Here is an 18,572-nt window from a genome sequence, read left to right on the forward strand (position 1 = left end):
AGTATCTGTTAATGACCTAATTACCATTGTTAATAAGTTCACTAATAACCTGTATTATTACTCTGACAATGCTTCTGCAAAATAAAGAGGATTTCAGTGGATCAGTCTTCTAGATTTTGTGTGTGAGAATGACAATTCTGGTTCTGGCACCTTTATGATAAAGCAGTCTTTTGCTCACTCAGGAACGATAAGATCTTTCAAGGACATCAGAGAGGAATGAGATATGTTTGTCTGCAGTTTTTCAATAAAGTGACACTTTACAAGTTCATGGTCAATATTTTGTTACTGTTAAAGCACACGTATAAAAATCTATTGGCGTAATATGGTGTGATGTTAAATCAAATTGTGTAAAACAAAGCGTGAAAATCCATCAGTCCGCGTAAGATGTTACTGGAGTGAAATAATTCCGAAGGCATGCAAATTACAGATCCAAAACTGGCATCCTCAGCACTACAGCTGCACAAATTCATTAACTACAGTGACGTGCTGGATTAGCAAGTGTCTGTATCAGTTGTTTGTGTTGGAGTCCAACCAAACTCTCAGCTTGGTTCTGTCTCTTTACCTCTCTGTCTTAAGCTTTTAAAAGTTTACTGTACAGCAAAATAAAAAAAAATTAAATTCATCTTTTACATATCCCGCAAGCTTAGCTTTTGCTTACATTGTTGTGATTCCATGACTAATTTCTGATCTTGTTCAATTAAATTGTATTAATTTAAAACACTGCTATTATTAAAATGCCATTTGTGTTCTTAGTAAGTGACTTATTTCTGTTATGAGGATGGAAATGTAATTAATCTGTAATTGCATCAGTTATGTAATTTATGCCGAAGCATCTCTTTGTCTAATTAACAGTCAGCACTGCAGAAGTAACTCTTTTTTTAAGAACATCTGTGTTCACACACACACAGGCAGGCAGACAGGCGGGCACGCACGCACGCACGTGCACACACACACACACACACACACACAGACACACAAATTTCCGTTGCTACCTTAGATTTCGGAAAAATGACAAACATATATAAAGATGAAAACCAAAGTACATATTGTTTATATATATATATATATATATATATATATATATATATATATATATATATATATACTGTGTATCTGAGATAGACTAAAAAAGCTGGTTAAAACCTGATTGGTAATTCTGAAATTCTTCTTTAATGACAAAGTTGCAACATTTTTTTATTTATAAATGTCATCAGTAGTTAACAAAAAATATTTGTGCACTCCTTTTTTGACATAATATAAGTACAGTTTAAATCAGAATTATTAGCCCCCCTGTTATTGTTTTCCTTAATTTCTGTTTAACGGAGAGATGTTTTTTTAGCACATTTCTAAACATAACTCATTTCTAATAACTGATTTCTAATTTATCTTATCTTTGCCATGATGACAGGAAAAATATCTAGTCAAATATTATTTAAAGACACTTCTATACAGCATAAAGTGACATTTAAAGGCTTAACTAGGTTAATTTGGATAACTAGAAAGGTTAGGATAATTAGGCAAGTTATTGTATAATGATGGTTTGTTTTGTAGACTATCGAAGAACAAAATAGCTTAAAGAGGCTAATAATATTAAACTTAAAATGGTTTCTAAAAATATTAAAAACTGCTTTTAGTCTAGCCGAAATAAAACAAATAAGACTTTCTCCAGAAAAAAAAAAAACATTATCAGACATACTGTGAAAATTTCCTTGCTCTGTTAAAATACATGTATATCCTTCATTCATTCATTCATTTACCTTCGGCTTAGTCCTTTTATTCATAAGGGGTCGCCACAGCAGAATGAACTGCCAACTTATCCAACATATGTTTTACAAAGCGGATGCCCTTCAAGCCATAACCCAGTACTGGGAAACATCCATACACACTCATACACTACGGACAATTTATTTTATTCAATTCACTTATAGCGCATGTCTTTGTACTGTGGGGAAACCGGAGCACCGCTAACGCGAAGAGAACATGCAGACTCCACACACCAGCAACCTTCTTGCTGTGAGGCAACAGTGCTAACCACTGAGCCATCGTATTGCTCGTATAAACATATACGAGTTTATACATATATAAAAATGTTTTAATATGACTTTATGTGAACACAAACGGAAAAATAAATGATGTATAACTGTATGTATTTACAGTAGCAGATGATTTTATCCAAAGCAACATGCATTGCATTAAATGTACTCTTTTTAATGGGTTATCTTGCTTTCTCTGGGAATCAAACATTAGCATAAGTGATGCACAAAAATAGAAATTTTGGGCGATACGTCAACCAATTGCACTTTAAATATGGAAGTCTACAACTGATATATACACTTTAAAAAACTATTTAAAAATGAGGTGACCCATTGGTTTTAAAGGGGACCTACTATGCCCATAATTACCAGATGTAAAATTAATCTCTGATGTCCCTAGAGTGTGTATATGACGTTTTAGCACAAAATACCATACAAACAAGGTTTTCTGACTCTTTGAATTTGCCACTTTTAGGCTTTGATGCAAATTGTTTCATTTTGGTGACTGTCACTTTAAATTCAAATGAGATTGCTTGTGCTCTTTTTAAAAGAAGGTGGAGCTACAAATGTCTGTGTCAGCATAGTGGCAGATTCAAAAACAAGACTAACTTCTTACGCTAATGAGGGAGAGATTGTCATTATTGGGCAGGGTTTACCCCCCCTGATGACACATACAAAGGGAGAATGTCAATTAAGTGTTTCTGCAGACGATTTTAATGTAGTGGAATTATAACAAAAAAATTTATAAATTTTTACAATTAGAAGCTGGTTTTATTTAAAGACTGTTGCCTCACAACTGTTTAAACCCTTTATAATAGTGATTTCAGCATAATAGATTCCCTGCAAAGTGATTGTTGACTTTTCTTAAAGTAAACCCATTGCCTTAAAATTAATAAGCAAATTATATAAAAAATAAAAAGTTATATAAAGTTATATAAAAAATAAAGTTAACTTAACAGTTCCAAGCTACAATTCCTTTTTAAAGCAAAGTCAAGTCTCCTTGCTGCTTTTAAGACAACAAACTGACTCCTTTTTTTTTTTTTTTAAATAGCTAATAATTTTTCTTTCACAATGAATATAAACATAAAATTTCAATATGAATTTTTTAAGCCTAATAACGAAACAAAAGTCAAACAATTTAGCAGGCTGATAGTTTTTTGAGCGCCAGGAAGGTCAATATCAATATGTTCACAAGTAATACAAAACTTGATATTCATCATTCAGATTTGTAAAAGGATTCCTTCATGAATCAAGCAACTGCTACTCTCATTAATGTGTCTAGAAAAACAAACATAGCTGTGAAAATCTTGAAAAAAACTACATTTCAGCTTGATTCTCCCACAAAACGACTGCAGGATTTGATGGTGGTTATTTTGTTATTTTAGAGTTTATCAGCCCCAGTCTGTCACTATTTGCTTTCACTCAACTGAAAAGGGTGGTTTGGACATCCTGCACAAATTCCTTTATCTGTGTTCCCTGGAAGAACAAAAGTCATGTTCTGATCAACATGGAGGGTGAGAAAAGCATGACAGAATCGGCATTTTGAGCAGAACTGCTTTTTTAGAGTCCAATCAGACAAAACACGCTTTTCAGTTCTCAAGACGTGAGGCATACAAGACTGGTTTTTTGTAGACTTTTGAAAAGAGCAATGTGCTGCACCTTTTTGTTACTAGGCAACCACTGTATTAATGGTCTTTGTGCTGGAGCACATGACGTAAAATGTTACAACTGCACAAAGTTGGCTTTTTTCAACTGCAGATGCACAGAATGCAATGGAAAAAATGTTAAGGGCATGGTAGGGCTACACAATATATTGTTTTAGCATCTATATAGCAATGTGCAAATGTGCAATAGTTACATTACTGCAATAGTTACATGTTCTCCCCGTGTTTGTGTGGGTTTTCTCCAGGTGCTCCGGTTTCCTCCATAGTCCAAAAACTTGCGGTATAGGCGGTATATGAATTGCATAAGCTAAATTGGCTATGATGTTTTTGAGTGTGTGTGTGTGTGTGTGTGTGTGTGTGTGTGTGTTTCCCAGTGTTGGGTTGTGGCTGGATGGGCATCTGCTGTGTAAAACATATGCTGGATATGCTGGCGGTGGGTGGTGACCCCTGATTAATAAAGGAACTAAGCCGAAAAGAAAATGAATGAATGAATGAACGAACAAACGAATGAACGAACGAACGAACAAATGAAGTGTTTTTAGGACAACTTAGATTTTTGCAGTGGTTTTGATCCACTTCAAATGTTGAATATACAGTATATGGTGTTATTTTACATTTAATTATTTTATTGCTGTGCCTCAATACTGTTTGACTCTTTAGAAAACAAAGTATTTCATTTGTACAGTACGCGTTTGATCTAATTTGATCTAATTTATGCTTGTAATTTAGTTTATGCATATACACACCCGATCAGTGTAAAAGTAGAAATTCTTCCTAGGTATTTAAATCATCTTAGGAATTTATATTCAAATCGCAATATATCTAAATATCACAGAAATACAAAATATCGCAATGTCAGTTTTGGCAAATATCGTGCAGCCCTAGCACAAGGAGCACATAAGCAGTGCACAAAACACTTGCAGCCATTACAAAACTGTCTAAAAAAAGCTCTACTGAGCAATTCCATGTAAATGTCAACCTGGCCATGAAAAAAAGTTTCACCAAAAAAGCGAAACCCTCACACCAAGTTTTGTTCCTCATAAATGCAAAAATCTATTTTTGTTCTATAGTGAGCCAACTCTTATCCTTTTGGCTTTGTTTCCAGTGAGAAACTTGTTCATGCTTTTATCACCAGCAGGGTGGATTACTGTATGGGACTCCTCACCGGTCCTGCCAAATAGACAGTCAGACAGTTGCAGCTCATCCAGAACGCTGCTGCCAGGATTCAGACCAGAACCAAAAAATCTGAGCACAATCACCTCACAGCAAGAAGGTCGCTGGTTTGAGCCCCAGCTGGGTCAGTTGCGGTTTTGGTATGGAGTTTGCATGTTCTCCCCATGTTCGCTTGGGTTTCCTCCGGGTGCTCCAATGACATGTGGTCTAGGTGAATTGGGTAAGCTAAATTGTCTGTCGTGTATGTGTGTGAATGAGTGCATATGGATGTTTCCCAGTGATGGGTTGCAGCTAGATAAGTTGGCGGCTCATTCCGCTGTGGCGACCCCAGATTAGAAAAGGGACTGAGCTGAAAAGAAAATGAATGAATGGATATTACATGTGTTTATTTTCCTCATTTAAAATATGAAATAGATTGATATTTTACTAATGCCATAACTCTGTGATGAGTTGTTTTGGAAAATATAAACAGATGTGTCAATGTCACTGTAATAATGTTCGTTTCGTGGGAAGAAGAAGGCAGGGTCGGCGATATCAGGTAAGCACAATTTTTATTTAAAATGTTCTGTGTATGTGTGTGCGTGTCGAGACTGAAGTTCGATAGGCTCTCCTCTCTCCGGCCCAATCACTAGAAAACACAGGTGTTAATAATTATTTATGATTAGACCACTGACCAGCCGCCGGTGTCTCCGCCTGCTCTCCCCCCTTTCTGGGTGTTCGATCACGCCTTCCCCACCACATACCCCCACCGCCCGTCTCAGGCCGGGCAGCCGTCCGGCCTGCAGCTCCCCCCCCTCCCCCCGCCCGGGAGAGGAAGTCCGCTACAACCATCTGCGCGCCCGGCCTGTGGATCACTTTGAATTTGAAAGGCTGTAAAGCGAGATACCAACGGGTGATCCGCGCGTTGGTATCCTTCATGCGGTGGAGCCACTGGAGGGGGGCATGATCCGAACAGAGGACGAACTCCTTGCCCAAGAGATAATAGCGGAGAGTGAGGACGGCCCACCTGATCGCCAAACACTCTTTTTCTATGGTGCTGTACTTCGCCTCCCTGTTAGATAATTTGCGGCTAATGTACAGCACCGGCCGTTCCTCACCCTCCACCTCCTGGGCGAGCACCGCCCCCAAACCCCGATCGGACGCATCCGTCTGTAAAATAAAGGGGAGAGCAAAATTAGGAGCATGTAATAGCGGCCCCCCGCAAAGTGCAGCTTTAACTTTGGTGAAGGCCTGTTGACACTGCTCCGTCCACTGGACGGTATCTGGTTCCCCCTTTTTAGTGAGATCGGTTAAGGGACTGACGAGGGCCGAATATTCAGGGACAAATCGTCTATAATATCCCGCCAGCCCCAAAAACTGTCTCACCTCCTTTTTGGTCTTGGGCCTCGGGCAGGTTGCAATAGCTGCGGTTTTATCAATTTGTGGCCGCACCTGCCCATGACCCAAGTGGAAGCCCAGATACCTTACCTCCACTCGCCCAATTGCACACTTCCTCGGGTTGGCCGTGAGTCCTGCCCGTCTCAGCGCTGATAATACTGCCCGCAGGTGCTGCATATGCCGCTGCCAGTCATTACTGAAGATAATGATATCATCCAAATACGCAGCGGCATATGCTGAGTGGCGGGCAAGTATTTTGTCCATCAGGCGCTGAAACGTCGCCGGAGCCCCGAACAGCCCGAATGGAAGTGTCACGAATTGGTGTAATCCAAACGGCGTTGTGAAGGCAGTTTTTTCTCGGGATATTGGAGAAAGGGGAATTTGCCAATACCCTTTCGTTAAATCCAATGTCGAATAAAAGCGAGCAGCGCCTAACCGGTCGAGCAACTCGTCAATCCGCGGCATTGGATACGCATCAAATTTTGATACGGCATTTAATTTACGATAATCTACACAGAACCGGACCGTGCCGTCTGTCTTAGGAACTAAGACGATCGGGCTCGCCCAGTCGCTGTGTGATTCTTCTACTACCCCCATCTCTAGCATTTTCCCCAATTCTTCCTGAACCACTTTTTTTTTGTGTTCAGGCAGACGGTACGGGCGGGTTCTAACGACCACGCCTGGCTCGGTCTCGATGTGGTGCTGAATCATATTAGTGCGACCGGGCAGGGGTGAGAACACGTCTTTAAATTCATTTTGTAGGAGCTGGACGTCAGCGAGCTGGGCGAGCGAGAGATGATCACCCCCGGCGACCAGAGCACTCGACCGATTACAGTCTACGCACTCCGGTCCCAGGTCATCCTCGCCTGTAATCACCGTTGCTAACGCCACGTCCTCCGGCTCCCTCCATAGTTTTAATAAATTAATATGATAAATTTGACGTGCCCCACTCCTGTCTGTTCGTACCACCTCATAATCGAGATCGTTCACTCGCCGTGTGACCTCAAATGGCCCTTGCCACTTGGCGAGTAATTTAGAGCTAGAAGAAGGCAGCAGTACAAGCACTTTATCTCCCGGTGAAAATGTTCGTAGTTTAGTGCCCTTATCATAACGCCGGCGTTGTTCATTCTGAGCCTTGAGCAAATTCTCCATGGATAGCCGCCCCAGTGCATGGAGTTTTGCTCGCAGGTCCAGAATGTACTGAATTTCATTTTTGCTGTTAGAAGGCTCGTCCTCCCAAGCCTCTCTGACGACATCCAACACCCCTCGGGGCTGTCTGCCGTAGAGGAGCTCGAATGGGGAAAACCCAGTAGAGGCTTGGGGAACCTCCCGCACGGCGAACAACAAGGGCTCTAACCATTTATCCCAATTTTTCGCGTCTTCGTGAACGAATTTACGAATCATTGCTTTAAGTGTGCGATTAAACCGTTCCACCAGTCCGTCTGTTTGTGGGTGATAGACGCTAGTCCGAATCGATTTAATGCCCAATAATTCGTATAATTCGCGCAAAGTGCGTGACATAAACGCGGTGCCTTGGTCGGTGAGGATTTCCTTGGGAATCCCCACCCGGGAGATGAAGCGGAAGAGAGCCTCCGCAACACTCTTAGCGGAGATGTTGCGGAGAGCTACAGCTTCCGGATACCGGGTTGCATAATCCACTAGGACTAATGCAAAACGGTGTCCGCGTGCAGATCGCTCTAATGGCCCGATGAGATCCATACCAATTCTTTCGAAGGGGATCTCCATTAATGGTAACGGGCGCAATGGCGCTTTTGGGGTGGCCGGCGGATTTACCAGCTGACATTCAGGACACGCAGCGCACCATCTGCTGACGTCTCCGTGAATGCCCGGCCAAAAGAAACGGGCCATGAGGCGATTTAGTGTGGCCGCTTGACCTAAATGTCCGGCCATAGGGTTTGCATGAGCCGCCTGGAAAAGCATTTCCCGACGGCTTTTAGGAACCAATAATTGGGTGGTATCTTCTTTTGATTGAGTGTCTTGGGTCACTCGATACACCCTGTCTTTAATGATCACAAAATAGGGATAGTTGAGTGGTCGCTCAGGCTGGAGGACATGCCCATCGATCACTTTTACCTGCTCGATGGCATTTCTCAGCGTGTCATCACGCGACTGCTCCAGAGGGAAGTCCTTACAGCGGGAAATTCCCAGGCCTCCCTCTGAGTCAGAGCGCGATGACGTCACCGGAGATTCCCCCAGCTGAGCGATCCGCCCCCTAGCCGTCGATCCTTTCCTCCAAGAGGCACCCGCTGTCAAAACCCCTAATAGTTTATTAAAATCAGGCCAATTTGTTCCCAAAATCAGCGGATGCTTGAGGTGCGGGTTAACCGCTACCTCTACGCTATGTTTTTGACCCCGAAATTGGATCTCTACGGCCGCTAGCGGGTAGTGAATTTCATCACCGTGCACACACCTCACCCTAACCGTGCGGCTTTTATCCAATGCCGTGTCTTGCATCAGGCATGGGTGGATAGAGGTTTGGTTACACCCTGAATCCACCAAGGCCTGATATTTATCCCCCTTTATACTCACCGGTATCTGATATAGCCCATTGCGACCGGGGGCGACAGCCGGGGCGTCGGGTACGCGGATCAAAGCCCCCACCTCCATCGCGGAGCAATTCTCGGGGCTATGATCCACGCCCCCGCACCGCCAACACGTCGGCCCAGACCTCACCACTGCACCCCCGGGGCCAGTTGGTCCAACCGATTGAGCCGGAGAGAAACCTGTTGTGGCTGGAGAAACCACTAGAGGGCGTGCTTCCCCACCCCTTTCCGGATATCCCCCCCACCGAGGCATCGAGCGAGAGGTATCCGCCCCAGAGCCCCGCTTCCTCGGCGCTGGCACAGGAGGTCCCTGCTGTCTGGGTCTGGGAGAGGGGAGAGAAAGAGAAGAAGAAAGAGAGAGAGAGGAGAGAGAGGTTGTATCGCCGACCCTGGACCTCGCTACCAGGTGGTCCTCCGCCAACTGGATGGCCGTCTCAAGATCGGTGGGTCGGTGGCACTGGACCCACTCCGATGTTCGGGAGGGGAGGCGGGCGATGAATTGCTCCAGCACCACTGAGTCCACCACCTGGTCGATGTTCTGGCCATCCGGGATCAGCCATCTGCGGCAGGCGTCGCGGAGCTGCTGGGCGAACACGAAGGGCCGTTGGAAGAATGGCTCGCTTCAGGTGAGCATAGTCCAGGAGATTCTGGGCCGGTAGCTGCTGCGCCGCGATCTGGGCTTCGCCTGACAGCAGCGGGATGATTCTCACCGGCCACTCGGCCCGTGGCCAGCCACACGCCTCCGCCATTTTCTCAAAGAGGTCCAGAAATACCTCCGGGTCGTCCTGAGGCCCCATTTTCTGAAGGGAGATGGGAGGGGGGGCGGCAGATGTCGACGCGGGCCGGATCCCCTGGTCCAGCAGTCTCCGGACGAGCTCGCGGTCCTCGCGCTGGGCCTCCACCAAAGCACGGAACCGCTGGTCCTGGTCCGCCCGGATCTCCACCAGCGCCTCATGTTGTTCGCGATGGAGGACCGCGAGCGCCTGGATCACTTCCGCGAATGGAGTAGCTGACGGAGTGGTCATCTTGGCAGCGAAGTCTCCTCTTCTTCCCGGGTTTCGGCACCACTGTAATAATGTTCGTTTCGTGGGAAGAAGAAGGCAGGGTCGGCGATATCAGGTAAGCACAATTTTTATTTAAAATGTTCTGTGTATGTGTGTGCGTGTCGAGACTGAAGTTCGATAGGCTCTCCTCTCTCCGGCCCAATCACTAGAAAACACAGGTGTTAATAATTATTTATGATTAGACCACTGACCAGCCGCCGGTGTCTCCGCCTGCTCTCCCCCCTTTCTGGGTGTTCGATCACGCCTTCCCCACCACAGTCACGTATATTAACACATACTTTCTCTGTGAACTCTCTGTTTTGAGTTTTTAAAACTGCAAATGTCACATCTATAATGCTGGAATTGCTCTACTCAATAAAAAAATATGTTTGTTGTGATCGGGACCTTTCACAGTACTTGATTTGATTTTAGCACGAGCATAGACAAATGTGTCACGGACTGTCACACCATATGATGTGTCACACCATATGATCAGCTCAAAATGCCGGGAAAATGCAGGACTTAAAAAAAGCCTGCCACGTCAACCACACATCACACGCATCTTACCAAGCTACGGCTAATTACATCCAGCTTCCTCGAGTGCTTGCTGACCATCTGTGAGGTATGAGTGACGCTCTGGTTTTCAGCAGAGAATGAAAGATAGACGGATGGTGCTGGAAAAGTCCAGAGGCATTACAGTGTTTGATGGGACGCAAGCGGCACCACATGCATGTCTGAAATCCAGAGCTTAAAGAGGATTTATTCTGACTTAGAGACATTCATAGAGACAAGGCACATCAGCGCCTTTAGAAACCCTCTCAAGCACGCACACACACAGGACATAACCGGGATGGAGATGTAAAATAAGCATTTGTGTTTAGGCTATTATGACTATTTCCTCACCAGGTGCAACATGGAGTTGACGGGTTTTGAGGGTTAGGACTAAACTAATCTGACAAACGTGGACCTCAGCGCACAAACACACATGCAAACACAGCGAAGGCCCTGGGGTTCGATGTGCGCGAGTGATTAAACTGGGTTTTATGCATGTGAAGGAATACAGGCGCTATTTTTTTCCACCAATGAGAGGGCTGAGATACTCCAGATGAAAGGAACAGGAAGTTTAGAGTTCAAAGAAAGCAGGAAAATGGATTTCTGCTTCTTCCAGTATTCCCAAAAAACACACACTCAAGCACAGGTGCCGGTACACATATCTATAGCTCATGCTGTATGTCATACACGCATGCACGTGTGTGTGAAGACGACGAACAGGTAAAAGGAGCGGTAGTCTGTAGAGAGTAGCGTTGGCTCTCCTCTGAACAAGCCTGTCAGGCATTCATAATGCAAAAGGCTAAAAATACATCAGAGGTTCACCCACACACACACACACACACACACAGCATCTGGAATTCTCCTCATCCTACGATCAGAGCTAACAGAGAAAACCTGAGCTAACAACGGGCGTTTTATTGGCAGCTTGCAAACCAGGGTTGTGCGGCATCTCAAATTCTGCCAGAGTCTATAGCAGGATTTTGGTAATTCAACTGCAGAGTTCAAACAGGGTGATGGGATGAGTGAAACTGAAACAAAACTGAGATATATTATATATGAAGGATGTTAATTATAAAGTATGAAACAGATTTTCTTTACATACAATAGTATGCCGTCAGATGTTTTGATATACAGTTGAAGTCAGAATTATTATCCCAACGTTTATTTTTCCCCCAATTACTGTTTAACAGAGAGCAGATATTTTTCAACACATTTATGAACATAATAGTTTTAATAACTCATTTCTAATAACTGATTTATTTTGTCTTTGCCATGATGACAGTAAATCATATTTGACTATTTTTCAAGACACTTCTATACAGCTTAAAGTGACATTTAAAGGCTTAACTAGGTTAATTAGGTTAACTAGGCAGGAAAGGGTAATTAGGCAAGTTATTGTATAACGATGGTTTGTTTTGTAGACTATCGAAAAAATATATATAGCTTAAGGAGGCAAATAATTTTTACTTTAAAATAGTTTTGAAAAAACTTAAAACTGCTTTTATTCTAGCTGAAATAAAACAAATAAGACTTTATCCAGAACAAAAAATATTATCAGACAAATTGAAAATTTCCTTGCTCTGTTAAACATCAAATTAAAAAGTAAATAAAATAAAAGCATTATAATAATAATTGTTTAAACTTAACTGTATATAAGTGTGGGAGTAATTGTCATACTTTTAATTAATTTTAATTAATTAATTTTGTAATTCTAAATACTTTTTACTATATATATAAAATATTTAATGCTTTTCTAAAGTAATAAAAATAAGTTTGAAGGGACAGTGAAGACTTTTATATTGTAAAAAAAGTATGCAAGACTTCTCTTAAATAATTTAATTAGGTTAATATAAACCCTGTTCAGCAAAAAATATTAATATTATTTCGAAACAAGAAATATTCTAATTAAAGAATTCTTGGTTAGTAAAAGATACTTATTAAAAAAAATGCTAAATCAAGTGTATTGCTCTTTATCCCGCTGCATTTCGACTATGATATAATGTATTTTGTTTAAAGAATTGTTTGAAGTGTATGATTTTTCCCCCACAAAATAAATCAATTAAATCAAATCAGTCTGCAAAACTAAATAAAATACATTTTTGACTGCATATATGATACTTTTCGGACACAATCTGTCTTTTTTACAACCAGTCTGTCTTTTCTGTTTGCCAATAAAAGAGCATGTGAAAGTGCTTCATTGAGTCTCCTTTTGAAGTAATAATTTAAGAAATGACTCTCTTATTTATTCATAAAGACAGTCACTTGCTTAGTATCTAAATGGATCAGCAGTTTTGAACAAATGATTATTGAATGATTCAATAAATCACTCAAAGTCACCACCACCATAATTGTTTTTATAAATATAACAGGCTTCAAAAGTCCAAAACTAAGAACCACTAAGAAAAAAAAAAATATATATATATATATATATATATATATATATATATATATATATATATATATATATATATATATATATATATATATTTTTTTTTTTTTTATTACAATTATCAAAAAACTTAAAAAAATAAAATAGCTATAATTTTTTATTTTACCGAAAAATGACAATTTACTCACTAATTACTCACCAACAATCAGTGGTTTCAATTCTTTATACATTTATTTATTCTGTTGAACACAAAAGAAGATATTTTGAAGAAAGCTAAAAACGCTGACTTGCATAGTGGAAAAAAACAAATACTATAAAAATCAATGGTTACAGGTTTTCAGCATTTTTCAAAATATTTTAATTTGTGTTAAACCGAAGAAAGAAACTGTTTGAAACAAGTGAAGGCTGAAAAAGTCTAACAGAATTTGTATTTTTGGTTGAACTGTCCCTTTAATATTCCCCATGTCCACTTAGGTTTCCTCCCATGTTCCAGTTTCCCTCATAGTCTAAAGACATGCGGTACAGGTGAATTTAATAAACTTAATTGGCCATAGTGTATGTGTGTGAATGAGTGTGTATGGGTGTTTCCCAGTAATGGGTTGCAGCTGAAAGAGCATCTGCTGTGTGAAGCACATGCTGGATAAGTTGGCGGTACATTCCGCTGTGGTGACCCCTGATAAACAAGGGGGCTAAGCCAAAGGAAAATGAATAAATAAAAAAGATTTTCTTTACAAACAATAGTAGGTCATGATATAGCAACTGCAAAGATGTTTTGATATATATAAGACATTAAAACTATTAAAAAGTGTGCAAAATGTCACATAAATTATGTTATGCACCGTTAAAACCCTGTGTAAATTAAACCCTGTGTAAATTAAAGTTTTACACAGAAATTCTGCACTTAATGCATCTTTGCTTAATAAAAGAGACTTATTTTAAAATATTTAACCAGAGTACTGCAAAATAAAATATAAAAACATTTTTGACTGCAAATATATTACTTTTTTAGATGCAATATTGTCTGTCTTTTCTGTTTGTCAATAGAAGAGCATGTGAAAGTGCTTCATTGAGTCTCCTTTTGAAGTTATAATTTAAGAAGTGACTCTCCGATTTATTCATAAAGACAGTCACTTGCTTTGTATCTAAATGAATCAGCAGTCTTGAACAAATTATTAATGAAGAACTCAATAAATCACTCAAAGTCACCACCACTATACTGGAGATTGTAGAGTCATACTTATACAGTATACTGTAGACCTCTCTAAATTGTAGATATAGATTCTACAATCTCCAGTATGGTGGTGGTGACTTATTGAGTGATTAAGTGACCAGAATGGAGATTGTGGAGTCATGCAGTCAAGAACCCACACAAAATCCAGCCGATTTGAATGTTATCACTGGTTACCAGTGGTTATCAGCTGATAGATATAGGCCAGTAGGGGCCTTCTGCACCTACTGGTAGGCTCGGAAGGCTGTTATCATCAATCTACTTGGTTAATCAGCTACAGATCACATACGGCTGGAGCTCGAAGTTAACGAGAATTATTTATATTATTTTTTAAATTTCCTATTAATTGTATTTTATTAACGTCTACCCCAACCCTAAACCCGTCACAGTAATGTAAAAACAGATCTGGGTCTGGAGTCTTCTCTGTTAGTATAGCTGATTAACCATGTGAATGGATAATAACAGCCTTCTAAACTTACTAGTAGGCGCAGAAGGCCCCTACTGCCCCATATCAGTTGATAACCACTATGAACGCCCATTCATGTCGAGTGATAACATTTGAAGCGGGTGCAAAATCACACTAAGCAAAATATTGTTTAATTACCCTTATCGAAATACAAACTGCTATTATTTACTTGCTAATTACTCCCCATCAGGTGGTTTCAAATCTTGTTTTCTTTATTCTGTTGAACACAAAAGAAGATATTCTGAAGAAAGCTGAAAAGCTGACTTCCATAGTAGACAAAAACAAATACTGTGGAAACCAATGGTTTTCAGCATTTTTCTAAATATCTTCTTTTGACAGAACTTTAATTTTTAGTTGACCTCTACCTTCAATATCAGTAGAGTTACACAGGCATATTATAAACCAAGCAAAGCTGTTCTTCCATTATCTTTTTTAACTACAAATTACACAAATAAATGGCAACTGCTAACATTGATGCTGCTTGTTTGTTGCTACTGTATAAGTGTAATCGTATCAAAGCTCATTCTTCTAAATCTCAACTCAACATTAAAAACTAAAGACCAAGATGAAATATCTCTAGAGGATTGGAATGAAGCATGTTAGAAAGCTCAGATGCAAACAATCAATAGTAACCTTGAAACCCGTACAGTACAAATGGTTAATGCACGCATGCATAACTCCTGCTATATTGCACAAGTTTTATTGATAATATTCCAGATACCTGTATAAAGTGTAATGAGGTAAGAGGTACACTTTATCATTGTATTTGGGAATGTGTGAAAGTGAAACCCTTTTGGCAAGGTGTTATTGAAATAATTGACCAAATTTTATATAAGAATTTACCATTAGACTCTAAGATTTTTATCCTGGGTATATTTCCTGTCAGCTCTCTCTTACAAAGCAAAGAGGTCAGATTCATAAACGTGTGTTTTTTACAAGCTAAACGTATTATTGCTCTTAATTGGAAAAATATAAATGAACCTAAAATAGGTAAGTGGATTAAAGAAATTTGCATATGTCAATGGAAAACATCACGTACACTGTCAAAAAGAAACAAAATGTGTTTGAAGATATCTTGAGACCTTTTAATAACTTCCTGAAGTACAATGTAAATGTTGGCAGTCTACTACAACAAGAACAAGCTTAGGAATATGGGAAGTATCGTGGTCTAAACAGACTCAGGAAACACTCTACCTGATTTAAATATATATATATATATATATATATATATATATATATATATATATATATATATATATGTGTGTGTGTGTGTGTGTGTGTGTGTGTGTGTGTGTGTGTGTATATTTTATATTTATTTATTTATTTTATTTTATTATTTTTTATTCATTCATTTATTTATTTATATATATATATATATATATATATATATATATATATATATATATATATATATATATATATATATATATATATATATATTTATTTATTTATTCATTATTATTTAATAATTTTTTTTTTTTTTTTAAGGGAATGGGTTGTTGGGAGGGAGAATGAGGGTTTGCTGTTTCTTCAAGATTATTATTCTGTAAATGTGTAATCTGTTGTGATATCCAAATTGAAAGAAAGTAATAAATATATTGTACAAAAAAACAAAAAACTAAAGACCAAAGGAAACACTCGGACAATCTCATTCATTCATTTTCCATCAGCTTAGTCCCTTATTTATCAGGGATCGCCACAGTAAATTGAACCTCCAACTATTCCGGCATACGTTTCATGCAGCGGATGCTCTTCCTGCCACAACCCAGAACTGGGAAACACCCATACACTCTCACATTCACACACATACTGTACACTACAGCCAATTTAGTTTATCCAATTCTATAGCAAATGTCTTTGGACTGTGGAGGAAACTGGAGCACCAGAAGGAAACCCACGCCAACACTGGGAGAACATGCAATCTCAGAAATGGCAACTGGTCCAACTGGGACTCGGACCAGCAACCTTCTTGCTGTAAGGCGACAGTGCTAACCACTGAGCCACCGTGCTGCCTAACAATCTCATAAACAAGCCTAAATAACAGATTTTTCTTTAATTACATGACTAATTACTTAATTCCCATGATATTGCAACACACAACTGTGCTTAAGCACTGTTAATCACATGACTAAATGTGTTCAGTACGAGTGAATGCGTTGGTTTGATTACTATGCTTCAACCCAGAGACGCCTACAGCCATCAAACTTAAGCTGTAAACAACAATTCCAGCTCAGACGTCAGCTTTTTTTAATGCTGGAATCCTACTATTCCATTATTTGGATGTGGGAGAGAAAGCAACATCAACACAGTACGTAGCGCTTGTCAGCCGCCAGATGCCAAGCCGATGAAATCTGTGGCACTAATATAAAGTGCTGACGTTGATTGGGCCGCTAATACAGGCAAAACACAAGTAAATGGGACCACCGCGGGCGGCTTAAGAATTTTTCCGGCTTGTTAATGTGTTGCATCCACTTCACTGACCATCATGGGTGAGTCATTTGCAACAAATAGCCGTCTCACCAGCAGGCCACGATACCTCAAGTCACAGCGAGACATTTAGACATTTAAATCCTTTTTCGTTTTATAGCAGCTGGTTTCTAACCGGGCTCCCAGGAGCACATGTTGAATTGAAGCGGCGCTTTGCTGTCGATATGAGCAAACAGATCGATCCAATTCTAAAGAACTCTGCAGGGTGGACAAGCCGGATACTAGATATTCAAGCTGTTTGTTTTCCATTTCCATCAAAGCGACAGCAAGTCAACAGACTGTTTTTGCACAAATTTACCATATGGTTTACAACAAAATGTCATGGTTTGTAGAAGTGTTACTAATGTAAAGAGATAACAAATGAACATGGGCTTTGATCATTAGATATTTGAACAACCTAAAATCTAGGGCTGCATGATATTTGGAAAAAAACAAACATGCAATATTTACATTTTCTGCCATTTATATTGCAAGATTTATTTGTTTACATTTTTTTTATTTTGTTTATATAAATTTTAGATTGATTGGGTTGATGATCTGCATAAAATATAGTAAAGAAATTACAAAAATAGGGGGCTGCACAGTGGCTCAGTAGTTAGCACTGTTGCCTCACAGCAAGAAGGTTGCTGGTTCGAGTCCTGGCCGTGCCAGTTTCTGCGTTGAGTTTGCTTGTTCTCCCTGTGTTGGCGTAAGTTTTACCAATAGTCCAAAGACGTGCGCTATATGCTTCACATTAACCTTTTGGATCACCAGCCACTGTGGCTAGTAGATTACCAACATTACTAGCCACTTGCCATTTTTACTAGCCACAATTTTGCTGGTGGGAAAATATATTTTATATGCATAAATTTGACTTTGGCATGCTAAAATTTCTTAATTTAGATTTTGTGTTTTGTCCATATGACTCTTCGTTCATTTCACTTTTTTTGTGTGGGTTGTGTATGAGCTTGCTCAATGAGCATAAGCAAATGGGTTACTCTTGAAAGCAGTAGGACTGTGGGTGCATGATCATTGCTTTTTTGTCCAGTCTATTTCAAAGAGATCCGATCGCACCAGTTGTGTTTCCTCTAGGCACGGTTGCTTCGCGCAAGTAAGCGGGAGATTTTTAACTTTAACAGTCGCGCACATCACATCGCCTGTGCACGCAAGTGATCATGCTCTCATTTGGTATTCACCTGCTTTCTTTTGCTCGCGCTAACACAGAATCAAAAAGGAGCACGACTGACTAAAATAACTAAGATCACATTTGCACAACTATTGGGCACTCCTTATTGTCGAACCCTGCTTTTAAGAAAACTACAATTTAAAGATTATTTTCAACCAGCCAAAGTGGCTAGTGGGAGTGTCTGTCTAACCTGCCACAGCTGAAATCTACTGTACCTGCATTTGGCAGGTAATAAGGTCAAGCCCTGGCTACAAGTAAAATGAATAAACTACATTTTCCATAGTGTGTGTGTGTATGTGTGTGTGTGTGTGTGTGTGTGTGTACAGGTGTTTCCCTGTACTGGTTTGTGGCTGGAAGGGCATCTGCTGCATAAAACATATGCTGGAATAGTTGGTGGTTCATTCCGCTGAAATACAGTCTAAAGATTTATA

At 40.0% G+C, this 18,572-nt stretch overlaps 2 protein-coding genes and 1 long non-coding RNA gene across 9 annotated transcripts in view; all 3 read right to left on the minus strand.

Annotated features, from left to right (window-relative positions):
• magi3b (membrane associated guanylate kinase, WW and PDZ domain containing 3b) overlaps nucleotides 1-18,572 on the minus strand; it is a 277,434-nt gene that overhangs the window by 210,417 nt on the left and 48,445 nt on the right. The window lies entirely within an intron of this gene.
• On the minus strand, nucleotides 3,079-10,875 carry LOC147843638 (uncharacterized). The gene is made up of 3 exons (XR_015494156.1): nucleotides 10,138-10,875; nucleotides 5,216-5,356; nucleotides 3,079-4,160 (listed from the first exon to the last, which is right to left on the minus strand). It is a non-coding gene; the product is annotated as an uncharacterized LOC147843638 (long non-coding RNA).
• Nucleotides 4,116-9,394, minus strand: LOC147843639 (uncharacterized). The gene is made up of 2 exons (XM_087257902.1): nucleotides 6,302-9,394; nucleotides 4,116-6,238 (listed from the first exon to the last, which is right to left on the minus strand). The coding sequence occupies exons 1-2, from the start codon at nucleotides 9,062-9,064 to the stop codon at nucleotides 5,522-5,524; spliced, it is 3,480 nt and encodes a 1,159-aa protein (XP_087114028.1). The 5' UTR covers nucleotides 9,065-9,394; the 3' UTR covers nucleotides 4,116-5,521.

Source organism: Danio rerio, chromosome 6 (assembly GCF_052040795.2).
Source record: "Danio rerio strain M-AB ecotype USA chromosome 6, GRCz13ab, whole genome shotgun sequence".
In the NCBI taxonomy this organism is placed as follows: Eukaryota; Metazoa; Chordata; class Actinopteri; order Cypriniformes; family Danionidae; genus Danio; species Danio rerio.